Source organism: Ascaphus truei, chromosome 3, assembly GCF_040206685.1.
Source record: "Ascaphus truei isolate aAscTru1 chromosome 3, aAscTru1.hap1, whole genome shotgun sequence".
NCBI classification, from domain to species: domain Eukaryota; kingdom Metazoa; phylum Chordata; class Amphibia; order Anura; family Ascaphidae; genus Ascaphus; species Ascaphus truei.
The window spans coordinates 339101762-339128983 of NC_134485.1; the positions used below are offsets into that span (position 1 = coordinate 339101762).

Consider the following 27222-nt stretch of genomic DNA (forward strand, 5'->3'; position numbering starts at 1 on the left):
ATGGGTAACGTGTCCCATGACGTTGTTTAAAATTTTCCTTGATGTACGCAGATTACTTATCCTTGGTTTAAACAATATATTTATTTTTGATATACTTCACTATGAGCGTTGTGCGCTGTTTTCTTCTGTTTTATCTGTTCTAGTTTCTGGTGGTGCCGAGCCACCCCCCTATAGAGCTGCAGATGCTCCTTCTCATACAAGTTCACGTATTACAATAATTATTCTTATTTGTTCACTTTAATTTATGTATAATTTTAGTGCACTATCACATATATATAGTATCAATTATAGCACTATTTATGGTTGCGCACCTATATAATTTCTTTTTTGGTAAAAGGTGTAAATAACTTGGTCTCCCGTGACACTCACCAATGGTCTATACCAATAACTCCCCATAAGGCACTGTCCGTGATTTTTGGCAGCAGCCCTCTCACGTGACTTAAAGTACCTTCATCCATCATTTTCTTCATGTTACTGTCCGTGTCATTTGGCAGGAGCCTATAAACATGACTCAAAGTACTATTAATCCTTATCATGAAGTTACAATATGCATCTTTTAGTCATTATTCCAACTGTCAAGTGTTTTGATTGGTGTCTTGCTCAAAGTGTCAGCTTCTTCTTTCACCAATAAAGGTGATTATTGTGCTGTCCATGTTTGAATCCATATGCTACATTTAACAAGGTACCTGATGAAATGAATGGCATTTAAATGTTTCCAGTGTTGACACTATCCTATGATATTTGGCAACCATATCGTTAAAGGTAATACTGTAAGTAATAGATCTCGTGAAGATAAGTTGCCTGCTTTCTATCTATAGGCACCAAGAGCAGACACAAAAGGGGTGCTGAGCATGATCTTGGTCCCAGGTGTTGATCTATGGGCAGTTAAATCCACTCATGCGCACATACCAAGGAAATCACATACTATTAAAGTTTTTTTGATATTAAAGTTTTTTTTTTTTTTTACAAAATATAACCCTTTGAGGATCAAAGTACTTGAACTTTATAATGTTAAGAATTATTCTATATAACATTAACTAAGTTGTGGGAGTTTGTTGTTTATAATATTTTGAAACTATCCATACTGTATATATATCTGTAATCAAATTAATATCGTATAACTGACATTCATACTGTATAGCGAAAGGAGAAGCCACTTGTGCTTGAGAATGTCAAAATCGATTTTAATGTACTGTAACTTTTCACCATTCATTTCACTTTGTTACTACTGTAGTTTCATTACATTAGTTTTGACAAATGTTGTGATGGTTAAATGTTGCAATCTATCTATTCTATTAATATGCTACCTCTTATTCTGGATGATAGCATTTTCTATTCCTTGTGTAAGCCTTTTTCACACTGCTGGATTTTAGGATGCACATTTTTCTGTTAGATTCCGGAGAGAGAAACAAACATTGTATTTCCCAGCCACACTCTCCTATGTTTTTATTATATTAAATGTGAATGCCCTCACATTGTCACTGATTTATTTGTTGACTATTAATTTATTTTAGTGATGAATTAAATGTTGTTTTAATAGGCTTTGGTGTGCACCACAAATGTACTTCTTTTTGAAGATCTGTGTCTTGTCATTTGATTTTCTAATTTATCTACTATTTATATATTGGATAATATATAGAAAAGACGGGCCTAACATCATCCTAAAGTAGGTGATAAAATATTTGCAATGAAAAGAAAAAGAGAGAAGTGCAGGGGCACGCAATAATGTATTACATTTTACTGGAAAAGTGTAAAAACAGAGAAATAAGTAATGCCTTTACAGGAAAAAAATGAATTAGGATTATATCACCATAATCATAAAACTCAGTGTTTATCGATATACCTCTGGTGCCAGCTACATCAGGCACATCTGTCTATAGCATTCTGCAAGGAAGGGAGTGTTCAAACCGTTCAGCTGGAAAAGTAGGATACCAGTGTTCAGGGGTTGTCCGTGCCTCTCACTCACGGAGAAACACTCAGCCTCTCAGGTCCTCCACTTGGATCAGCAAGTGCAAGTTGTACTCACAGCTGGTATGGACAAATCCAGGGAACAGTCTCACCAGTGTGAATGAAAGTTTCAAGGAGCAAAATGTTCCAGAATGCACTACGCATTTCGTCAAAGGTCTCCATTCTTAAAACACAGTATCTTAGACCGGAGGCTGTACCCCTATTTATACTCCTCCCAAAACAAATTTGAATTACGGTAAATTGTGAATGTCCAAGGATGAGACATAAAAAAAAAAAAATAATAAAAAAAATGTCAATTTTTAAGCCAGAGCCACGAATATCAGCAACTGAATAGAATCTCAGTGAATAATTCTCCCATCTCTACTTCTGTGTTTACACTGTTTATTAAATTTGTCCTTAACCTTATTCTATGGCTATTCCATTTCTCCAGAAGAGTTTACATGCTCATGCATTATACTACCATTTAGTTGTTAATCTGTTAAACAGGCATTGCTCAGGTATTACATACCGGTATTTCACTATTGCTCAACACGGAAGATGGAGCCTGCAAGCTGGACTGTGCCTTCTCACTGTAGTTTCTCAGTTTGAAAACACAGTCAAGCCATCAACTCAGCGTTAACTGTCATTCAAGTCAATATCTAGTTGTGATGTCGGCAATTTCTGAATCCCAGTGACAGAGTTCTGAAATAGATACCCTATACCCATTACCTACTTGCAGCTTTCTCCTATTTTGTTCTCACTGTGAATGGCAACATGTTCCAGAAGGGAGAGATAAAGTCAAAAATCCGTTGTGCCTCTTACAGGACACGTTTTTCATTTACTTATTATAATGAATTTTATTTATTTACAAAATGTTTTACCAGGAAATGATACATTGAGTTACCTTGTTTTCAAGTATGGCCTGGGCACAAAATTATGATGACATTTCATTAAATGAACAGAAGTTATACATTATATTTACAGACATTTCTTGGACAGTTAAGAGACAATATACAGTATGTTATGGGCGTATGTAACGGTTACACATGAGTAAAATGTGAGACAGCTGAAGTCTTTAAAGAAATTAAACTAGAGGCAGATGTGAGTTTCTGTCAGGTTGCTCCAATCATGAGGTGCACGGTAACAGAAGGAGGAGCGACCAGATTCTGTGTTAAACTGTGGGACCCGTGAGCAGTCTTTTTTGGAGTCAGATCTCAGGAGATAAGTGCTGCGTGTGGTACGGATGAGGAAATTGTTCAGATAGGTGGGTAGCTTGCCCAGAAAGTATTTGAAGGCAAGTAAGAAAAAATGTACTTGTGTCTGGACTCGAGGGATAGCAATCTAGTTCTTGGAGTGTTTTGCAGTGGTGTTGTAGTTATATTGTAGTACAAAGTACATACTGTATTGAGTTTTAGAGGGTGTCAAGTTTGCCAAGGTGAATAGCACATATTGAACTTTTCAATAGTTAAGTTGATTAGCTGGTTCATCAGGATGCTGCCAGAGGGACCAAAACATCGATCGCCGTTTACAAAATACTTTTCTTTATTTTCACATGTGCTGGTAATTTTCAAATTCTTTCCTATGAAGTCAGAACACTGATCCTGCTTTAAAAAAAATGCAAAAAAAGTGTTATAAAACCAGGCCCAGGTTATATCTTTCTAGAAATAAAATACATGGTTTGGGCACACATCTGGGTAATACCCAAAGAAGTTGACAATGCAAGTCCTTGACAAGCAGCTCCTAGTGGAGGAGTATTATGCTATGTGTTCCTCCTCCCCCTAATTGGAGCATCATTTGACTACCCTCACAAGCAAGCCGTCTTTTGTTTGAATACCTGTTATTATGTGGATTGGACATTATGATCGTTTACCACAGAGCCTGTCTCTAATGTTCACCTAGTGGTGCTGCAAAGCATTACTGCAGCTGCGCCGCTGTTTCACTTTCTGAATCTCAGAATTTACTCATCCGATCACTGAAAACAACGTGTTTTCCTTTTCTGGGTTCTTATTCAAAATAAAAAAAAACATTTGACATTAAAAAATAATTTCAATTTACATAGCTACAGATTAAAAAAAAAATGGTAGACGGATTACTAATTCTAATTTTAAACATTGGGACAGAAGGGTAGCATTAAAAGGTAATAGCGTTTCCACACGCACCTCTGAGAGCTGGGTTTGCCTTCCCCATCTCGGCTGCAAAATGTCATACAGTACGTATATGCTTTTCAACAGATCATTATAAATGTCCAGTCTGACTTTGCTAATGCACTTGACCTTAATAGATTAAATGTTTTTTCTTTATGTTTTAAGTATTTACAAATATAACATGCTAGTAAGTTCTAATTTTTAGGGCACATGATCAATGGGATATGTACAGTACTGTACCATAAAAAAAAATGTATTCATTTTGCTGTCCCTGACACAAGTGACCGACTCCAAAATCTACTTCCTGTATAGGAACTGAGCACTTGTTTGATGTCGTGCAAACCTCACTTAACAGATTGTAGCTGGGATGTCCACCAGATCACCCAGGAAATGATTTAAAGGGCTCTCAATTTTTTATAGCTTTGGAAATTGGGTTTCAGAGGTGGGCCATCTAACCACATTCATGTGCCTCCTCAAAGACCAGAACTTTGGACAGGAGGCAATACATTGGCCAGCCACTGAGAGGGTATTAAATTAGATGTTCAGTTGTTTCAATAATTCCACAGAGCACATAATCACCACCATGATCTGCAAGCTAACCTGAATGCATACCTTGGGGGCTGAGACCTGGCTGCATTACTGGCGACTGGTGGACACAGATTAACTTTCTATTATAATGCTTAAATGTAGAAAAATATCCACATGGTATTAGTTTAGCCTACCTGGTTTTCAATCTATACTGTATAGGCAGTTTCTTAGCTGTGTTTTATCTGTGTACTGTTTACTATATTCCTTACCTTTGAGTCTTATTTCTTATATTAGTTTGTTTACTTATGTATTTATACCATTTTATTATGGTTTATTAAATTTGTCCTTGGCCTTTTAGCATGGCTATACCTGGTCTTCAGAAGAGTTTAGATGCTCATGCTTTATACTACTATTGAGTTGTTAATCTGTCAAACTGGAATTGCTCAGGTATTAGATATTTCTCTGTGAGCCTGCAGGCTGTTCCTCAAGGTGATTGTCTAGTATACTAACTGGTACCTAGTTAGGAGACTCCCCCCCACCCCCCACCAGTTTTTATTTAGATCCTTTTGGGTAAAGTGCCTAGGTGGTTTCCCAAGGTATATACACTGTGCCTCGTTACAAAGGAATAGCAGCAGAGGTCAGCCCGACTATTGCATGTCAAATTAGAGAAATTGTATTCCTGGATCTTTTTAACCCCATGCAGTAATATAACCCTCAATAATGTTTGAGTGCGGCCCCTGATTTTGGGAGCATTACAGTCCTTAGAGGTCAGATTGGGTAGTCAGTCCCCTTTCATAGGTCAACAGAGAAGGGGAAGGAGGCAAAAGTTGTGTTAAAGACTAATAGGATCAAAAGCTGGTTATATATTCTCTAGCGCCCCCAGTTATCTTTCAGTGGTGGCAGCTATAACATAGCAGGAAAACGGGTTTGGGGACCCATCGTCTAGCGCTCTATGTGGATCTGGTGTTTCTGACAAACATATACCTAACAAAGTGGTCGTTTACAGGACTTTTAAAACATTGTTTTGGTATTTCAAATCATACAAAGTCATTTGTAGCATGCCCCCCCCCCCCCACAGATATTACAATTAAAGATTTATAGTATCAGACATTACCTTTCTTTGATAGAATGGAAAATGGCAAAGAGGAGGAAGTGCAATGCTTTTACAATTACACAGGTGTCTCATGCATAGACGGTATCACATCTTGAAAAGAATTCAGATTCCGCTGTTTTCTGCATTTGGAACAATATACAACATACAGTATAAAATGCAGAGATGGTCACTTATGGGTATACAGTATTAACATATCTGATATGCAACTTTGCACCCATTCTACTTCTTACCAAATAATTCACTTACATTCCAGAATTAGTGTATGATCTTTTTATAATCAACATTTCAAACTTCTATAGTTTTTTTTTAATATAAGGAAATAAGAGCAGGTCAATATCATAAAAAATAAGCAGTATGTTAATACATTATGAGTAATGATTCTCAATAAAACAACCCAAATCCCCTTGGGTTGAACATTAAGTGATCAATCCATACCACAAACCTGCCGATGGAACCCTCTGTTATAAGGGTTACTCATTCAACTGGAATAAGGCAGATCGGGGCACCGTCACTAGAAACTCCCATTGACAGCAATTGGAGTTTTCATGCAACAGTTCCTTGGCACTATTGCAATAGAATGCATAACCTCCTCTGAATCCAACATACTATACTGTATGTTGTGTAATATAACCGGTTGGGAAAGTATTTTTCAGGGACAGGGTAGCCACTCATCATTTTGAAAAGGTTCTAATGCTATAAGAAAATAGATTTTCATAGATTTCACCTGTTAAAATGGAAAAGGAAACAAAATCACAACTTTAGCCTTTCATCGTAAAAACCTCCATACCAATAGTATTTTATTAAAAAAAAAAAATGTAATACTGGTAAAACAAAACAATTCCGTTTAAATAATACAATATTACAAAACATACATGTTGCACTGGGCTCTGTGTTTCATCTTCTGTCTCTGGTTTTAAATACTGTAATACAATATTAGGACATGCCTTCTGTGAAGCATTAAAAAGCATGGAGTAGTGAAGACTGCAGTAATGACCTTATCAACAACAAAAACAAAAATGGCAAGAGCAATTAAATTCTCAAAAGAAAAATGAAAGAAACACTATTATGCATGTAATTTTTTTTTTTTAATGTAAACTGAGAACTAATATTTGCCAATAGTTTAGTTAGAGGCCATAAATTACAGACTGTCAACTATGTTTTGAAGAAAGTAGTAAATTACTGTACATATATTTGCAATTTCTTTAAAAAAAACTGCAAAAACTTTTTTTTTTTGCAACACTTTTTTTTTGGAAAATATACAGTAGCAACAAAATTACTGTATGACCAAAACTGACAAGTTATTAATCAATAATACAAGAGTGAAAGTTCAGTTAAATTTAGATAAAGTTTTACATGTTTATTATTGAGATCTGAAACATGTACAGTCATGTGAAAAAGAAAGTACACCCTCTTTGAATTCTATGGTTTTACATATCAGGACATAATAACACTCATCTGTTCCTTTCCAGGTCTAAAAATTAGGTAAATACAACCTCAGATGAACAACAACACATGACATATTACACCGTGTCATGATTTAACAAAAATAAAGCCAAAATGGAGAAGCTGTGTGAGAAAAACTAAGTACACCCTTACTGCTTCCATGGGAATTAAGATGCTATGTAGCAGACAGGTGCTGCTAATCAAATGCCCTTGATTAATTGATCATCAGCAAGCATGACCACCTCTATAAAAACGAAGTTTTAGCAGTTTGTTGGTCTGGACCATTCAGGTGTGTGTTAACACAATGCCAAGGAGGAAAGACATCAGCAATGATCTTAGAGAAGCAATTGTTGCTCCCCATCAATCTGGGAAGGGTTATAAGGCCATTTCCAAACAATTTAAAGTCTATCATTCTACAGTGAGGAAGATTATTCAAAAGTGGAAAACATTCAAGACAATTGCCAATCTTCCCAGGAGTGGACATCCCAGCAATTTCACCCCAAGGTCAGACCGTGCAATGCTCAGAGAAATTGCAAAATACTCAAGAGTTACATTTCAGAATCTACAGGCCTCTGTTAGCATGTTAAATGTTAAAGTTCATGACAGTACAATTAGAAAAAGACTGAACAAGTTTGGAAGGGTTGCCAGGAGAAAGCCTCTTCTCTCTAGAAAGAACATGGCAGCACGGCTTAGGTTTGCAAAGTTACATCTGAACAAACCTCAAGACTTCTGGAACAATGTATTTTGGACAGACGAGACCAAATTGGAGATGTTTGGCCATAATGCACAGCGCCATGTTTGGTGAAAACCAGACACAGCATATCAGCACAAACACCTCATACCAACTGTCAAGCACGGTGCTGGAGGGGTGATGTTTTGGGCTTGTTTTTCAGCCATAGGACCTGGGAACCTTGCAGTCATTGAGTCGACCATAAACTCCTCTGTATACCAAAGTATTCTGGAGTCAAATGTGAGGCCATCTGTCCGACAGCTAAAGCTTGGCCGAAATTGGGTCATGCAACAGGACAATGATCCCAAGCACACCAGCAAATCTACAACAGAATGGCTGAAAAAGAAAAGAATCAAGGTGTTGCAATTGCCCAGTTAAAGTCCAGACCTCAACCCAATTGAAATGATGTGGCTGGACCTTAAGAGAGCTGTGCATAAACAAATACCCACAAACTTCAATGAACTAAAGCAACGTTGTAAAGAAGAGTGGGCCAAAATTCCTCCACAACGATGTGAGACTGAAAGTCATACAGAAAACGATTACTTCAAGTTATTGCTGCTATAGGTGGTTCTACAAGCTATTGAATCATAAGGTGTACTTAGTTTTTCACACATGGCTTCTCCATTTTGGCTTTATTTCTGTTAAATAAATCATGACACGGTGTAATATGTCATGTGTTGTTGTTCATCTGAGGTTGTATTTACCTAATTTTAAGACCTGTTAAGGAACAGATGATTGTTATTATGTCCTGATTTGTAAAACCATAGAATTCAAAGAGGAGCGGGTGTACTTTCTTTTTCACGACTGTAAATGTTTCTGCAATTAAACTAGGTTTACCCTACTTTTCTATTTTTGATATGTTGAACCAGAAGGCCCCTTTCAGACAGTTCTCTGCAGCATAGGAGAAGTTGGATTACTGTGATACAATGGCCTGGAGTGTAGTACTTAAAACATGTTTCCTTAAGTTACAGTATAGTTATAGTAAACAGACAAATGGAGATTTAACATAAGATAGTTAGTTACAATACCGAACTTTAATAAATAAAGTGGGTAAAGAATAATTGTGAGTTTTATTACAGATGAAAGATTTATTTTTTATTTTGTTGAAATAATGTAGAGCTACATACAGCAAGAGGTACTTCGTTTTGTCTTTTTATTCTTTTGTGCATGGAAGAATTGTGCATGCTGGATGAGTGCTGAAGCTTCAGGCATGATAATAGTTGTAAACAATGAAAACACCTTCACTCCAATCATGGCAGTAGAAATAAAATACGCTGTCACCTAACTTTACTATTTATACACATCATGGGGGAACACCTTAGCTCAGAAAAGCAAGCGACTTTTTATATAGCTCATTCCCATACGATTACAAATGGCTTGAAGTATCTAGAGTTGCGATGCTATCAAATCGCAGATGTTTTGATTAGTATTTTCACACTTTAAATGTAATGCAGTTTTAATTTCCAAACACTTAGATCTTCTTTTTTACACCTGCAAAGCAAACAAAAACTTTTCAAGGGCACAAAAACAACGAACAGGCAGAGAGTTGACAAAGACAACATGTTCTTGACAAAAAAAGGGACACAGCAGACAACCTTTTTTTGTACAGTAAAAAGGGTAACTTTTATTTTTCTTCCTTTTGGCTTTATAGTAGTAATGTAATTGAGTCATGTTTGGGTAAGATTAGCATCAGCCACCATGCATTTTGCTAATACACTACTAATCTTTACTATTGGTCTCTTACATAGGTTAACACTTTGTTGCAACAAATGGTAAAGACAATTAAAACTTTGAATGTGGCTCTAATGCACCATATTTCTTGTGGGTTTTAAATTTTTTATTTTATTTGGTCGTCATTTCTCATCCTCTCCCATTTTCTTCCGTTTGACTTGTAGAACGTAGGAAAAAGAACTTCCCATCATGTGCACATCCTACCGTTTTGATCACAATATTGTTAGCTCATTAGGCTCATGAGAAGTAGGGAGGATAAGCTGCATACTACGACTTTCCATCTGCCGAGATGAGGTTTTTCAGGTTAGCTAAAAAACAGTGGGCTTGATAGAAACTGCCTCAAAGACTTCGAAATGCACTGCTACTTGATTTTACTTAGTGAATCTTAATTGTCATCCTCCCTTCCCTTGACCAAATTAACGCATACGAAAATGTAAGACATCAATTTCTCAGTGCCTTTTAACTGCCATTATTCTGCTGGTGATGTCACTCCGCTATCTACACTTCAGATGAACAAAGCTAGCAAATAACATTTGTTTGGGCAACATGTTTCTAAAAGTAAGAGTCAAGTATTGGGATCATTCACCTATGTAATAATGGAACATTGTTGAAGACCAGATTATATACACACACACAAAGTAAATTGATTTGAAAATATTGTAACACTCACTGTCCTATCAAGAGCAGCAATCTGCACCCCCCCCCCACCCCCAATTTGCATTCTTTCCCAAAACAGAAATCAAACCATGGGAGTTTTTCGGAGATTAACTATGCTATTTTAGCCCGGAGGACCCAAGATACATACCACTTTAGTTTCTGGACCAGATGAATTCCATGGTCATCCAATAGGAAGCATCATCACCCCAATGACATTGCAGCTTTCTATTGGCCAGCGGGACCAAGGCTGATTTGGTGGGAATTGTTAAAATACTGGCAACTGAAACGGTAACTACTTTCAGGAGAATATGGTTGCAATAATGAAAAAAAAAAAAAAAACTTTAAATAAATGTGGGGGAAAAAAAATACAGATTAGCTACCCTGGTGTGAGTTCTGTGAAAAATAAATATGAAAAATAAATATATAAAATTAATAGGAGGAATTGCGGCTTTAAGCATTAGATTATACCTATAAGTGCGTATGAATTATCCTAGTTTCTTACGACCTTACATTATGTATGAAGGTCAGCCAAATGTTGCATAGAAGTGGTCATCATTTATTGCACATTTGAACAAGAAAAAGACCATTTGCAATAAGGTTTGTGTCTGTGTTCAGGGACATACATTTGCTTTAAAGCATTGAACATCCTCTTTAAAAAAAATGTAAATAAAAAAAGATGACAATGGCATATATGCCAGAGGCCATTCTATTTAATTTGTATTTTTTTTTGTATTTACAAAAAACATGCCAATAAAATGATATATTACAGCATTTATTTAATACCTTCTTAAAAAGTTGAACCACACTTTTCAGCTTTTTTTGTGCTGTTTACAACAGAGCATGTACATACGGTATGTATGGAATTTGTTTTAAGATATTCTATTTTAGCAGTAAATGGGAACATCTACTCTGTCAAGGTAGAAATGGCTCCTTTTCCACATCTCTGTTTCCATGTTTATCAGCTTCACTGATGTCACTGCAATTGTCACATAGTATTTAGACTAAGATGTTCCAACTTGGCACAAAGGTGTGGTTTTAGGTGATCTAAAACTCAAAAGTATGAAAGCATCAGTGGTAATGTCTTTATGCATTCCTGGTGTTGATTGAATAACAGCCAATTATTTGGTCCGCACTCACATCTTTCTTCTTACACCATATAATTCTATAGATTTTTAAAGAGCAGGAGCTAATAAAACTCAGAGTAAAGCATGCTTTTTTTGCATAAAGTTTCTGTAGCATCAACAAGGTGTTCAAACCCAGCCTTTCAAAAAGATGTTTTTATGTAAAAGACAGATGACTGGCCAGCCATCACAGGAAGTAGTTTAAAGCGTTCTGAATTTCAAGGGTCTCAAAAGCTTCAGGCTAAATGAATACACTTACAGTAGCTTTTGTAAATTACATTCAATTCAAAACCTGGTAATGATGCAAACAAACAGCAAACAGATGAGTAAAGATTATGCTTCCCCATTCATTACAAACCTTATAAACATGAAACAAATACCCTGCATTTTCACAACTGCCATTGCCACAATGACACATCTGGCGGCTGTCAAGATTGAATCCGTTGTTTTCATTTAATGTGCTAAATAACAAATTGTTGTGGCTAGAAAAGTAAGAGAAAACATGCAGCATTAAAGTGCTCGGTCGCCAATTGCCCCAGTGGGAATAGAATGTCCGTGTAAGAATCCAAACTCTGCATATACAAAGAACAATGACTGATAGGCATTACCAACCAAATGCAAATGGCAGTTCCTAAATTCAGCCCCAGAACGACTTTTCTAAAGATCACAGGTTTTCCTTTCTCCTGTGAAACATATGCCCTCTGCAGAATGGAGACTAAAAAATATTGCAAAATACAAACATAGAATTCGATAAGCCCTAGATTTTGGTTTACAGTGACATAGTATAGTGAAGCTATTCTTGTTTTCATTATCCCATAAGAGAAAACCTTGAGCAGCAACTAGTTTCTGTTTCATTTGTTTGTTGTATGTGCAACAATGACGGTATGTAAAGAACTTTAATAAACATACACACATCGTTCAGTCTGCTTTAATCCCTAACCATGATGTGTAAAAGTTTTAAGATTTGGTAAATATTGGTGAAGGGTATATATTAGGTTGCCTCCAAATACAGTGTTCAGTATTCAGTAGAGTGCCTCAGACTTATGGCTTTTCCACTGTAGTGGACAGAGTACTTGTGTTTTGTGTTATGATTCTTCATGCATGATTCCTGATCACAGCATGCCATCATGCAAGTCATTTCTATGCATTGAACGAGCACAATTTTTTTTTGGAACCGGCCTGAGCAAATGCCCCTCAGTCCAAAGAGAATAACCTGATTTCCCATCTCCCAAACCACATGAAGCCCATGTAGAAAATTATGCAGATATATCAAATAAATTGTGACAATTATATGACATGGGCTTAATGTTTTTTGGGGGTTTTTTTTAATGTATTTTTATGCCATATTTGTTTTTTTCCTATTTTTTGTTTTGCTGCTTAACTAATGTAACATTGCAAATATAGTTTTGCATAAACAAACCCCTAAGTGGTGCTTTTTGATTTTCATAATCAATATGAGAAAATAAACTCCATTTGGCTGCTCTGGAATTGTACCACTACTTGCAGCGGTTTGCTTCTCCTAAGTTGCATTGATTGATGGGGAACATGCAGTATCCACCTGCCCAACAATATAAAATCCTTTTGTAGAAGGGCCTCATTTTAGTCCTTAAAACAGGTGGTGGGTCACTGCTCTAGATGCAACAATGTCACAATAAGCAGACTGTTTGGTATTGATCTTCAGGTAAGTGTCTCCATAGCTGATCTGCATTGATATATTTATTAAATTTGTAAACAACCTTTTGCTTGCAAATGTGAAATTTGTACATTATTTTTCAACCCTTAGATTCCCTGATTTTTGTTTTTTCACTCTCGCTCTAATTGCTTCATCTATTCTTTCTTGTTTCTCCTTCTCGGGTTTAGTTACACTGTCATAAGATGGAAGAGATGCAGTGGATGGGGTGCCCTCTTTCTTGTCCATATTTGTTCCTCCATTTTCCAGTTTAGTTGAAGGCTTTCTACAAACAAATCCTCGTTTTGCCAAGTGCCGCCTGTAAGCCTGCTGGATAATAACAGCTGATATGTGCTCCTGCTTGCGCCTGAGCGTAGTAGTAATGGGCTCATAAGACACTTTTGAAGGGTTAGAGGCCACAAATCTCTCTTCCATTTGCTGTCGCAAAATATCCAGCTCTCCACTCTCACCAAGTACACGCTTGGTGAAGGCAAAGAGGACGTCTAAACAATGAATCCTGTCACCACTCACCATAGGCAAATCCATGGCAATGAGTTCAAGAGTGTTTGGCTTAGAAAGTCGCAAAGGATGCTCTAAGGCATCTGCAAAATCTGGCAGTTTGCTAAACTGGATAAACTGTGTGGCATCAGGATCAAATTTCTCCCAGATTTCATAAAAGGTCTCAAAATCATCCTCGCTTAAAGGATCAGCGCTCTCTTCTGTGGCTACACTGAAGTTTTCTAGGATTATAGCAATGTACATATTCACCACAATCAGGAAAGAGATGATGATGTAGCTTACAAAGAAAAATATTCCAACAGAGGGATTTCCACAGTCACCTTTGATTTGACTTCCAGGATTCTCTTTTTTAAGATCACAATCTGGTGGCCGATTTAAGAGGGGCAACAATAGGCCATCCCAGCCAGCAGAGGTAGTGACCTGAAATAAGCAGATCATACTATTGCCAAATGTTTCAAAGTTGAACATGTCATCTATCCCTGCTTCTTTCTTCACATAGGCAAAATTAGACATCCCAAATATTGAAAATATAAACATAACCAGAAACAGGAGGAGGCCAATGTTGAACAAGGCAGGCAATGACATCATTAAGGCGAAAAGCAAGGTTCGTATTCCTTTGGCTCCTTTGATTAAGCGAAGTATACGGCCAATACGGGCCAATCGAATGACTCTGAAAAGAGTGGGTGACACAAAGTATTTTGTAATCAGATCAGCCAGGAACATACCTATGGGAAAGAAATTATAGTTTTAATCAACAGAATATTTGTAAAGTAAATAAACGTATTTTTTCTAGGTTACAATACGCAAACTACTACAAAGACTAAATTAAGAAATAACATAAACCTACAGTATAGTCATCTGTGCAAAAATTACCAAAAGAAAATAGTCAGAAAAACTAGTAGCAAAAAAACACATATGGCACCCACTTTAGAAACATAATTAAAAAAAAATCATTAATGTTAGTTAAAGGAACAGTTCCTTAAAATAATAAATAAAAATAATATTCCCGATAGGTGGGGTGCAGGGGGTTTCCAAAGCTGAACCGCATTAATTTCAGCTCTGGGGACCCCCCACTTCCTCTCCGTAGGTGGTGTTATCTCCTTCATGTTTAAAGGTCCTGCATCAAGGGGCCAATAGGAAGCTGTGACAGATGACGTTGTGGCTTCCTGTTGGCTCCTGTGCCGCAAGAGATTTGAGCCGCCATATTGCATGTTCAGCCGGGACTGCTACCGGCCTCATCTTCAGACCAGGGCTGGTGCTAGGTCTAGGTCAGGCCTGCACAACTCCAGTCCTCGAGGGCCACAAACAAGCCAGGTTTTCAGGATATCCCTACTTCAGTGCAGCTGGCTTAATTAGTGGCTCATTCATACTGAGCCACTAATTGAGCCAGCTGTGCTGAAGTGGGGATATCCTGAAAACCTGGCCTGTTTGCGGCCCTCGAGCACTGGAGTTGTGCAGGCCTGGTCTAGGTGATCACATTTTGCGGGGCAGCAGAGGATAGTCGGGCATCGGGAGTGGAGAAGGAAGTGGTTGACAGAAGGTAGGGCAGCAGGAGCAGAGAAGGAAGTGTGTGGCTTTACGGCTACAGCAGAGGAGCCCGCCCTAGCTGTGCGACCTGGAAGTAACCACTTCCAATGCCTGCCGCAGGGAGGACCTCCTCCACTCCACAGCCAGGTAAGGAATTTTAACTTGGGGGGGAGATGGGTGACAGAGGATAAGGCGTGTGTGGGAGAGGATGAGGAGGGGGGGTGAGATGATGAGGAGGGGGGTGTGAAAGAATGAGAAAGAGAGTAAAGAGAGGATAAAGAGTGAGAGAATGTGGAGGCGAGAGGATGAAAAGGGGTGAAAGAAGATGATGAAGGAGGTGAGAGGATGATGAGGGGGGTGAGAGGATGATGAGGGGGGTGAGAGGATGATGAGGGGGTTTGAGAAGATGATGAGTGGGGTGAGAAGATGAGGGGTGACAGGATGATGAGGTGGGTGACAGGATGAGGAGTGGGGTGAGAATGATGAGAGGGGTGAAGATGATGAGGGGGAAGAAGGAGAGAGAATGGGGAGGAAGGAGGAGGGGATGGGAGAATGAGGGTGGGAGAGAATGGGGGAATGGGGTGGGAGAGAGAGAATGGGAACAGGTAGAGAAATAGAACAGAGGGGAGGGAGAGAGAAGGGGAGTATAACATTTAAAAAATGAAAGTTAACTGTGATGGGGGAGGGGTGCAAGGCTAAAGGTTTGCCTAGGGCACCGAATACCCTTGCACTGGCCCTGCTTCGGAGGTATGTACTGTATATAGGGAAGCAATGGGCCCATGGAATTGAAATTAATTGAATTTATCTCTGGAGGCTCCCTGCTTCGCACCAAAAACAAAAACAGCAACAAAAACCTAGGCGGAAATGCACCTTTTATAAAAGGGAATATTTATTATACCTCAGTAATATTCAAACCTCTCCATAGTGACCACCAGCCACACCAAGTTTTAGTACAAAACAATGCATGCACATGTACAGTAAAAGTACTTATTTTGCATGTGAACACAATTTTTATTTGGAATCCAAAAAAAAAAAAAAAAAAAAAACTGATTTAGGGCATAGGGTTGATTAAACAAAAATGTTTAATATAAGTGTCCTTTTCTTGTGTGTTTATTGTTCTGTTCATTGCTATTTCTTTTTATTTGAAATCATCTCCTCTTCAGGTAGATTGATTAGCAAATAGCAAGGGTCTTACAAGTAAGAAACAACCCAGAACCAGTCTCTCAGGACCTTGGGGAAATGCAATATTTATGAGGCTCTCTTTCCCATGCTTGAGAATAGTTTATCTCTTCCTTAGTACAGACTTTACAGGATATTTAACACAGAACATTGTAACTGTAAATTTATTGTGACATACTGAAAACATTTTATGCATTATAAACTTCTGCTATGCAACCCATGGTTAGTGGAAAAATATAAAGCGCAATAGAGTGCTGGCACACAATGAACTTATGCTAAGATTGACCCAGTGAAAGTGGTTAAGTGAACAAATCACTCACATATGTCTGCATAAAGATGGTCTGATCACGTGTGACTCTCTCTTAAAAAACAAAGAGTACATAGCATAATACAGTTTTATTGCACAAATGATTAGATTCAAGGGGTGTGGACACACACGCATTCTTCCGAAAAGTAAATCACAATGAGTGCTTTAAGGGCACACTCTCGCCACTCTGGGACTGCCTCTGGAACCTAAAGAGTCACGGTGTAAGTCCCCGTTTGCCGCCAGGATACTGCGATCCACATTGTTCAATGGCGACCGTCAGCACTTCCGCGTCTGCACGCGCAGCAGGGTACGGTGGCTCATGAGGGACTGGACTCTTCCTCACCAGCTATGGAGTCTTCAGAGGGCCAAAAACCCTACGCGTTTCACCTACTTTCCAGTTTGGCTTCCCCACAACCCCTGAGGAAGCCAAACTGGAAAATAGGCGAAACACGTAGGGGTTTTGGCCCTCTGAAGACTCCATAGCTGGTGAGGAAGACTCCAGTCCCTCGTGAGCCACTGTACCCTGCAGCACAGGCGGAAGTGCTGACTGTCGCCATTGAACAACGTGGATCGCAGTATCCTGGCGGCAAACGGGGACTTACACCGTGACTCTTTCGGTTCCAGAGGCAGTCCCAGAGTGTACGCCCTTAAAGCACTCATTGTGATTTACTTTTCAGGAGAATGTGAGTGCGTCGATCCCCCTTGAATCTAATCATTTGTGCATTAAAACTGTATTATACTATGTACTCCTCTTTGTTTTTTAAGAGAGAGTCACGCGTGATCAGACCATCTTTATGCAGACATATGTGAGTGATTTGTTCACTTAACCCCTTTCACACCACTTCCACTGGGTCAATCTTAGTATAAGTTCATTGTGTGCCAGCACTCTATTGCGCTTTATATTTTTCCACTAACACTTTTACACGATATTCTAGATATCGTTTATTTAAAGCTGCACAGAGAAGCTTATTTTGTTTTAGTTTTGTGCTTCTCTATATCACTTAATGCAACCCATGGCGATAGGTTTAAAATAAGTTGCTAATAGGGCAAATACAATATCTAAAAAACTTTTTTTTCTAGTCAATATAAGTGCCAGCTCTAAAAATACTTACCAACTATGGAAAGAATTACTACAACAAAGTCAAAAATATTCCACCCGATGGTAAAGTAGTAATGCCGCAATGCACACAGTTTTAAAATACACTCCGTGGTAAAAGATATAATGAAAACCATGTTAACCCAGTACAGAACATTTTCGGTGTAGTCATTCTGGTCATCTGTTTCCACCATCATAGTTACCATGTTGAGGCAAATGAGTATCATAATGAGGATATCAAATGCTTGCTGTGTGATTATGTCAAAGATTGCCCCTTGGAATTTATTCTGTTTGGGGGGGGAAAAAAAATATATTTTTTAACATCACAAGACCTCAAGAGAAGCACCATTTATGTAAAATAATATTGATAATAGTACACAAAAGTAAAAAGTCAGTTCTGGAGTGGTTTTCTGTATTATCTGACATTAGCATTTACAGTGCACAATTTCCAATCCATTCATTTAAGAGTTGCTTCTTGTGCTTGAGTCATGGAGATATGCATCAATTTACATTAAAACAAATAAAGATACCTGTATGCACGGTTATATTTTTATAGCACCAATTGGTACTGTACATAGCACCTAAGAAAATAAATAGATGACAGGGAATTATAATACAACAAGTGCAATAAACAAAAGCAAACAATAGGAAAAGGAATCCCTGCCAGAGAGCTGGTGTGGTATGTCAGGAGGCTTACTGACACAGAAAAGGAAGTAGTGTAGTGGCCTGAACACTATGGTTAAGTGCCTCTGTGGGTGTCTGGAGATGTGGTCGAGTCAAATCTATTGAAATGCTTTGCTCAAATGTGTTTTCACAGTTGAAAGTGTCAAGAGATATTGCCTAGCACAGGGGTATGATATAATTAAAGGGCCGCATGTGCAGCCCTTGAGCGCTCACCAGGGCCAATATATATATATATAGGAGAAAAAGAAGAGAAAGCGCACGCCCCATAGCGTAAAATAGTACATTTAATATTGAAAAGGAAGGGAAGGGAGGGGGGGAAGAAATGCACTCACAAGAGTAAAAATCAAATCAAGCAATTTGTGAATAAATCACCACCATCCGGTCTCTAAACAGCAGACGTCCGCAAATGGAAGCTCCCTCAGGGCTGCATGGAAGTAGTAGCTGCTCACAAGAGGCCAGAGGTGTAATTCTCCGACAGAAATCAGTCTGTAGAAGTCCCAGATATCGCCTCTCAAACTTGAATGGCCGCAATGTAATCTCGCGCTCAGTGCGGCCTCGTGCGCAGCATCGTGATGACGTAATGGCACGATCGAATTCCCCCGACGCATTTCGTCACCAGAGGGCGACTTTCTCAAAGGGCTGATAGTGAATGAACGAGGATCTGTATCTTTATAGCCAGTGGGTTGCCTAGCAACCCGTAATTAACAAGGGATATGTTTAACCTGTTAGATGTTTCTCAAACCGAGAATCCCATACTAAATGAATAGTCACTGGCACAAATATACAGATACGTGTATAACATAGAACACATTATAGGATTCATCAGACTACTAAATAAAGCCATAAAAATAAAGTAAAACCAGAATATTAGAATTACTGATAAAGATTATGTAAATGATTCTATAAACCAATCGACATACAAGTGACACCTAGGTCAACCATAGTATCAATGAAGAGGATATACATATAATAAAAACCTCAATTGGATAGCAGTATACATATAAACATATTAGCACATATACATATATTAAAACAAAATCATTAAAAACAAATATAAATAAAAATACAAATATATATATATATATATATATATATATATATATATATATATATATATATATATATACTGTCATTAAGGTTATGGTGGGTAAAAAAAAGCGACAAAAACCCTCCACAGTAAAGCATAAAGCAACTGTAAATATTACTGTATGTTCATTTGCATGTCTTAGACAGGTCTGCAACCCTGTCTTTCCCCATTGTCACCCAGCATACAGCGCTTCCACTGCCGCAAGGGATTCTGGGAAATGACATGCAAATGAGCACTCAGTGCCACCTTTTGTCTCAAGCTCGTATTACACAAGCCAATCCTCAAGCCAATGCATGCTGTTTTAAACACAGCTTTTAGATAGAGGCTGGGATGAGATGCAAAGCCATTAGACCTACTCACATACATGTTTCAACCTTGATGGTATCATCAGTGTGAGGCTGGTCTTAATGGCAAAGCAGGTTTGAGACTAGACTAGGTAATCACCACTGTCATTAAGGTTATGGTGGGTAAAAAAAAAGTGACAAAAACCCTCCACAGTAAAGCATAAAGCAACTGTAAATATTACTGTATGTTCATTTGCATGTCTTAGACATGCCACATAGTTCCCCTTTCCCCTCCGTCCCCCCTTTTCCCTTCTTTCCCTCCCCCCCCTTCTTTCTCTTCCCTTCCCCCCCCCTTTCCCCTCTTCCCTCTCTTCTCTTTCCCCCCCTCCCCCCTTTTCATTTTCTTTTTCCCCTAATATATACATTTATATAACTATATAATGATACGTTTTTTAATACATATATTATTTTTGTTATATCCAGTGATATAGTGGACTTATTATCCCCATGTTTTTATTTATGGTCAGTTGTTCTCTTCTCGTTCTTTCCGCCTTAGGCCTCTTTAATACTGTTCAATGTTATATTAACCTATATTCAATAATTTATTTGGGGCCTCTTCTTTATCATCATTATCTCTCTCTCGTCAAACGGTCTATTAATATAATGCTATCCATATTTTGGGTTTGTACTATCTATTTGTGATTATTCCTCACTTAATATATATAGCTCATTAGAATCTAATAGTTGGTAGGTGTTTATTAATATTGAAATTAAGTTATTTATTATTTGAAATATTTTGTTTATTGCCATCCATCTTCGGTTGTATTTGCAGTATTCAATATATATATATATATTTGTATTTTTATTTATATTTGTTTTTAATGATTTTGTTTTAATATATGTATATGTGCTAACAAGTTTATATATACTGCTATCCAATTGAGGTTTTTATTATATGTATATCCTCTTCATTGATACTGGTTTATAGAATCATTTACATAATCTTTATCAGTAATTCTAATATTCTGGTTTTACTTTGTTATTTTTATGGCTTTATTTTAGTAGTCTGATTAATCCTATAATGTGTCCTATGTTATACAGTTATCTGTATATTTGTGCCAGTGACTATTCCATTCGTTTAGTATGGGATTCTCGGTTTGAGAAAAATCTAACAGGTTAAACATATCCCTTGTTAATTACGGGTTGCTAGGCAACCCACTGGCTATAAAGATACAGATCCTCGTTAATTCACTATCAGCCCTTTGAGAAAGTCGCCTTCTGGTGACGAAACGCGTCGGGGGAAATCGATCGCGCCATTACGTCATCACGACGCTGCACACGAGGCCGCACTGAGCGCGAGATTACAATGCGGCCATTCAAGTTTGAGAGGCGATATCTGGGACTTCTACAGACTGATTTCTGACGGCGAATTACACCTCTGGCCTCTTGTGAGCAGCTACTACTTCCATGCAGCCCTGAGGGAGCTTCCATTTGCGGACGTCTGCTGTTTAGAGACCGGATGGTGGTGATTTATTCACAAATTGCTTGATTTGATTTTTACTCTTGTGAGTGCATTTCTTCCCCCCCTCCCTCCCCTTCCTTTTCAATATTAAATGTACTATTTTGCGCTATGGGGCGTGCACTCTCTTCTTTTTCTCCTCTAGGTACCCTTTGGATGTGGTTCATCCAATTTGAGAGCAGCCGGAGACCGCCATACCAGCACCAATTATCTAGCATATTCATTGACTGATTCAAAAGGACTGGTTGGACTTTTTACTTCTTTTTTCACATTTTTTGCACATATACACATTTAATTTATTTTTGTGAGGTTCACTGTTTTATAGATAATTTTTGTTATTATTGATTGTTTATTATAGATATAGATATATTTTCTTATATGAAACACAGTTTAGTTCACTATTAGATTTTAGTCACTATTAGGGTTTATAATAACCAATACCCTGGCGCTACTACATTTGTTTTTGTATTAGGTGATACCTTTTTTATTTGGACTATCAATTTATGTCATACAGTAGGACAAGCTTTCGAGAGTTTTCCTCTCTTCCTCAGGTCAAGCAATACTGATTAACAAAGGTTTCTGTGACTTAGACAGGGATTGGAAAAGAAAAAAAAAGGAAGAATAAAGAACAGAGAGGCACTGGAGGGGTGTTAAAACAGAGATAAGAAAGGTGAGAATTAGGGATGGGGGTAGTACTAACCCTGAGGAAGGTCCCTAGAGGACCGAAACGTTGGTTTATTTATGTGCTGATGTTTTGTTGTTAATACACTGTTTGTTTTGGTATACCTTTGAGTGCTGTTTTTTCGCTTTCGGGAAAGCAGTTGTTGCATATATTTATCTTATGAAGCATGCATCTTGAATAGTGATAATTTGCTTGGAATGACATCTGTCTTGTTTAATATATATATACACACACACATATACACATTGATATATGTATATATCAATGAACATGGAAAAAAGATTGTTAGAACTTGCATTTCTACATGGAAAAGTCTACTGTACAGTACATCATGAATTAATTCTTCATGAACAATTTGAACAGAAAACTAAACATGAAATAGACCCAATGGTATCAACAATAAAATTGGGTATATCCTAGCTAACAAGAAACATGTAATTGAAGAATGCAAAGTCCTAAACTGGTTTTACACAAGGAGTGATCACCTATTTGAGCACTGTATATTACATCTGAGTGTGAAGATGGAAAGAAGAAAAACGATTAAAAATATAACACAAACAATTAAAAAAAACAACAAGAACAGCAGCACAGAATTTCTACCAGAACTGAAAAATCCCTTCAGCTTGCTCGAAATGCATGTGTACAACATTAACAAACAATTATGAAGAACTCATGAAGAATTGTTTACTGCAAAGCAATAACAACAAAAGAGAAGAGTCTGGTTATGACTTAATTTGAAACAAATTAAGTGATCAGATTCCCTTCTTTGAGTCAGAAGGGGAGGGTTTAGTGATGCAGTAGTCATGTGAAGTCGCATCACTAAACAAGCACGTTTTCAATTCCGCTGTTCAGCATGGGCTCTTTGCGGTGTGTGACAGGTGCTCTGGCGGTACAGAAGACAGTCACAGGAGATCTCATTTCTCCCGGCAGTTTGTGCCTCTGAATACCTTCTGGTGCCCACACAGCATTTTTGTTTCTCATACACAGTTACACATTGGGCTTTTATCTTAAGATTTATTGTTGCCTACAGGTAGAAGTTACATGATCTTTGAGATCAACATACTCTTATCTCATTTTACAGGTGGGAGTCCACGTGGGGAAAGCGGAGCACAGCCGGTCCAGAAATGAATGATCCGGGGCTAAGCAGTTGAAATTAAAAAAAATATTTATTGTGGGTGCACAACGTGGTGGCACAGGGATGTACCGGTCGGTTCAGGCAGGGTTCAGGCAGGGTTTCTTTTGATATACATCTGGCAGCAGGTAACCTCTGAATGAGCTCTACAATCAAGATTACTCAGCTCTTTGTTACCACTCATTCACTTCAGGGTCCGTTTCAAGATTTGTTATTCATCCTTTTCTCAAGATCCCATACTCAGATGCACTGAAACTGGAGGACATTCCCCCATAGCTTTTATCTCATTTTACATCAGAGCTGTTCAATACTTGTTATCATCGTAAGGTAGACACGGTTAGAATAATGTCAAGTGCAAATAATGCACTCAACAGCGTGAACCAGTGATATTATGTCAATTTGAATTATCAACCACTGTGTGAATAAAGTGAAATAAATGTACAGTATAATACAACCCTTGTATGATGAAAATGCAGCTCTGCAAAAAAGATGTTTCCCAACATCTAGTACAAGCTACTACAGAAATTTCAGAGCGCAGACGTTCTCAGAAAGTTCTGTTGTAACGTAGACACTGAATTACTTTTTTAGCTACATATAGTCCCATCCCCTCACTCACTGAACCTATGCTTTTGAATTAGCCACAGGCATCAGCTATGACTGATTTTAAGGCGTTTCATTGATTTATTAAAAGTGATATTTTAGGTCTCTGTCTGTCTATTCACCAATACTAGTTCCTATTTATTTCAGCATTAATCTACTTTGAGTGCACGTCACTAAATAGCAAACTTTGTAGTTGAAAGCACAGAAAAAAATGGACAAATCGCAAACAAAAAACATCATAAGATTATCTGAGGAGACACAGCAATTACCGAGGAGACGACAACAAATGAAGCAATCCTAAGACGCAAGATCAAGAATTAAATATGCAGAGCTGTGCAAAAAGATCCACAAACGTATAACTGAAGATGTAAGAAAATGTCATTGTGATACAGTATGGTGAACATAACAAAAGCTTAAAGAAGACTAATTAGTGACTTATGGTTGGGAAGAAGCAAATCATTGCACTCTAACAAGATGATGGGTCAAAAATAAAAGACTGCATTATCAAAGAGAGTTTTTAGGATTTCTACATAAAATTGTACTAGAACACAGATAGTACAGGGCATAATCCAGCAGAGGAAGAGCAAGAAGAGCTACCAGTGATATACAATATGTCCTTCCAAAAGTGGCAAAAACAATAAAATCCATGAAGAATGGGAAGGCCGCCGTGCACCGGAAGCCAAGAGTGACTCCCAGGTGGACCCAGCTCCCGGCGCGCACCTGCGGGAGAGAGGCATGGCCTCGCACAGAGGGAAAACCGGCATGGGAGAGAGGCCTGGCAGCAACTGGGGAGAGCTGGGGCACGTGAGGCCTCAGATCACCCCAAAGGTAGCTGTGTGTGTATTGTGTTTTGTGCGTATATTGTACTTTGTGTGTGTGTGTTGTGTGTATTGTATTTTGTGTGTGTATTGCATTTTGGGGGAGGGGGAGGTATTGTATTTTGGGCAAAGGGGTGGTATTGTGTTTCGGGGGGTGGTTTTGTATTTTGTGTGAGAAGAGGGGTGGAAGAGGGAAGTGGGGAGTGAAGAAGAGAGAGGAAGAGTAAGAGACAGTGGGAGGAATGAAAAATACAGGGTGAGAGGGGGAGAGAGGACAGGGCTTGTGAGGTGTCATGGGGGGGGGGGTGGCTTGAAAGGCCGCTAACATGGAGGGGGGGCTCTGGTTGAAACTCTAGTTCTGGGCCCCCATGAAATCTGTCTGCATTTGTGCACCCACACACTTTTCCTTCATAGTGCTGAGGGAATTATATGTCTGGGTTTTGCTAGTTTTAATTGCACTGAACCACAGATAGCATAAATGCTTCATTTATTTAACCCTTTGGGTACATTTCACACATATTTCCTGTTCTGCTGATCAGTCCCAGCCTGCTACAGTACCTTCTCTTGAAACAGTGAAGTGTAGGTATCTGGTCAATTTAGTTTACCTTGACGGGGTTAGCAGACTTAAATATTTTTTTTGATCAAAAGATGCAACTAAAGGACTCATATATTATAAGATTTAAAATCGAAAACGTAAAAGTTAACTAATAAATTGCAAGCCAATTTGGGAGGAGAGTAGGGTTTCTGTATTTGTTTTTCATAAATGTACAGCCAATTCCCTTTCCCTATCACCATAAGGTATTTAAAAGTTATATAGTGTTACTGATGCATTTTTTCATAGGAGTAGGTCTGAACTCACCTAATTCTGTTTTGCTAAATCTATAAAGGGGACGTTTTTTCAACCGCATCTACTATGTAACTATCTAACCTTCCACGGTGCCTCAAGGTTTTTAACCAGGGTGTTCTGTTATGCTCCCATATGGATGTGAAACTTGGACCCTAAATGTGTAGATAATTCATAAGCTTCAGATAACTCAAAGTAGTATGGAGAAATGTACAGTATGCTGGGTATTACTTGAAGAGACAGGAAAAAGAATGAATGGGTTCAAGAGCAAAGTCTGTGACATCATCACAAGGGTGAGGAAATTAAAATGGCAGTGGGCCGGACATATCGCAAGATGAAAATAACATTGTTGGACAAAGATGTTACTCAACTGGATTCCAAAGGAAATTAAGAGACCAAGATGACTACCAAAAATAAGATGAGAGGTTGGAATCAGAAAATTTGTTGGAGCAACATGGAGGAGAGGCTGGCAACAGCAGTACATGGGAGATCATTGGGAAGGCCGTTATAAAGCAGTGGATTGACAAGCGCTGAAGATGATTATATGTATGTATGTATGTATGTATGTATGTATATATGCATGCGCGTGTGTGTGTGTTGATGGAGAGCGTGACATGGGGGTTGGGGGGGTTGTATCTTAGAATTGCTCTCCCCAATTCACATTTAACAGGAACGTTGCACCCGCGGGTAAGAGCTTCTCCCCTACAATCAGTTGCTTAATGTCAGTGCACTGATGAATTCTGTCCTGTTCCTGTTTTTACAGTAGGATTTCGTTATCAGCAATGGACAGGAGCGAGTCAGTATTTATAAGTGCAGTCATTACCGCAGCCCAGGGAGAATGTATAATCTGTGCCCCCGCTCCCTCTGTACTTGGGAAAAGTGAGAGAGCAGTCTGTTGGGATGGACAGCAGTTAGTGTCAGCAGGTAAAGCCCCTGCAGGCTGCCTGCGGCTCCAGTCCGCCGGTTGCACACCAATGGCGTAGCATATACGGAGTGTGAGGGAAATTGACAGATCGGGGGCAGATATTTTAGGTGAGAGCAGTAGTGGTAGAAGGGGTGAAAAGGAGAAAGTTATGAGCAAAGCACAAAAGAAGAGCAGGGGCATAACAGGAAATGAAAGCAATGTAAAGACAGTCTTGAAAACGAGGAGAAGCTTGCAGGTGATGTGGAATTTGATGGGAAGCCAAGAAATGGATTTAAGCAGATGTGCAGAGCAGACACTGTTTTGGGGAGAAGAGATTAAACTTTATTAATAATAATAATTAAAAATAAAATTAAAAAAAACATCACTTACCAATGGTCTGGGAATGGGTTTCTGAGGTTTCTTTGAGCCTAATTTCTTCATGGCATTATAATACTTTTTTTGCTCTTCTGTCATAAATATGTCTTGACCTCCAAAGTGAAGGGGGGAAAAAAAGCTGGTTACAACCGGTCTTAAAAAAAAAAAGGACAGTATTTACTACGTACCATATAATTAAGTGATAATCCCTGAAGAACAGGGCATTACTGGCCAATAAGAGTTGAAGGCCCGAGGCCAATCAGAGGGACTTTAACTTAGCCAGGGCATTATTGGCCAGTAATACCCTGTTCTGAGGGGATTATTACTATTAAAGGCTAAATGTAGGCTTATTTCATAAATAATAGACCCTTTTGCATAGTTAAATAGATTTTTTTAATTAAAATAAAATGGTAAATACATTAAAGCACCTCTATATACACTTACACTGCAGCTATCTATATCCACACACTGCCGCCCCCTCTGTGTGTACACACACACACACACACTGCAGATCTATATCCACACACACACACACTACAGCAGACACACACACACAAACTCTGCAGCTACACACAAACTCT

The 27222-nt window shown here is 38.4% G+C and overlaps 1 protein-coding gene across 5 annotated transcripts in view; it reads right to left on the minus strand.

Moving 5' to 3' along the window:
- Positions 1-11854: 11854 nt before the first annotated feature.
- SCN8A (sodium voltage-gated channel alpha subunit 8) overlaps positions 11855-27222 on the minus strand; it is a 165207-nt gene continuing 149839 nt past the window's right edge. For all 5 annotated transcript variants that reach the window (XM_075591650.1, XM_075591645.1, XM_075591649.1 and 2 more), the window contains 3 exons: positions 26657-26761; positions 17729-17999; positions 11855-14328 (listed from right to left, as the gene is read on the minus strand). In XM_075591650.1, the coding sequence (XP_075447765.1) occupies positions 13181-14328; positions 17729-17999; positions 26657-26761 (1524 nt within the window). In that variant the 3' untranslated portion in view covers positions 11855-13180. The remainder of the gene's footprint in view (positions 14329-17728; positions 18000-26656; positions 26762-27222) is intronic.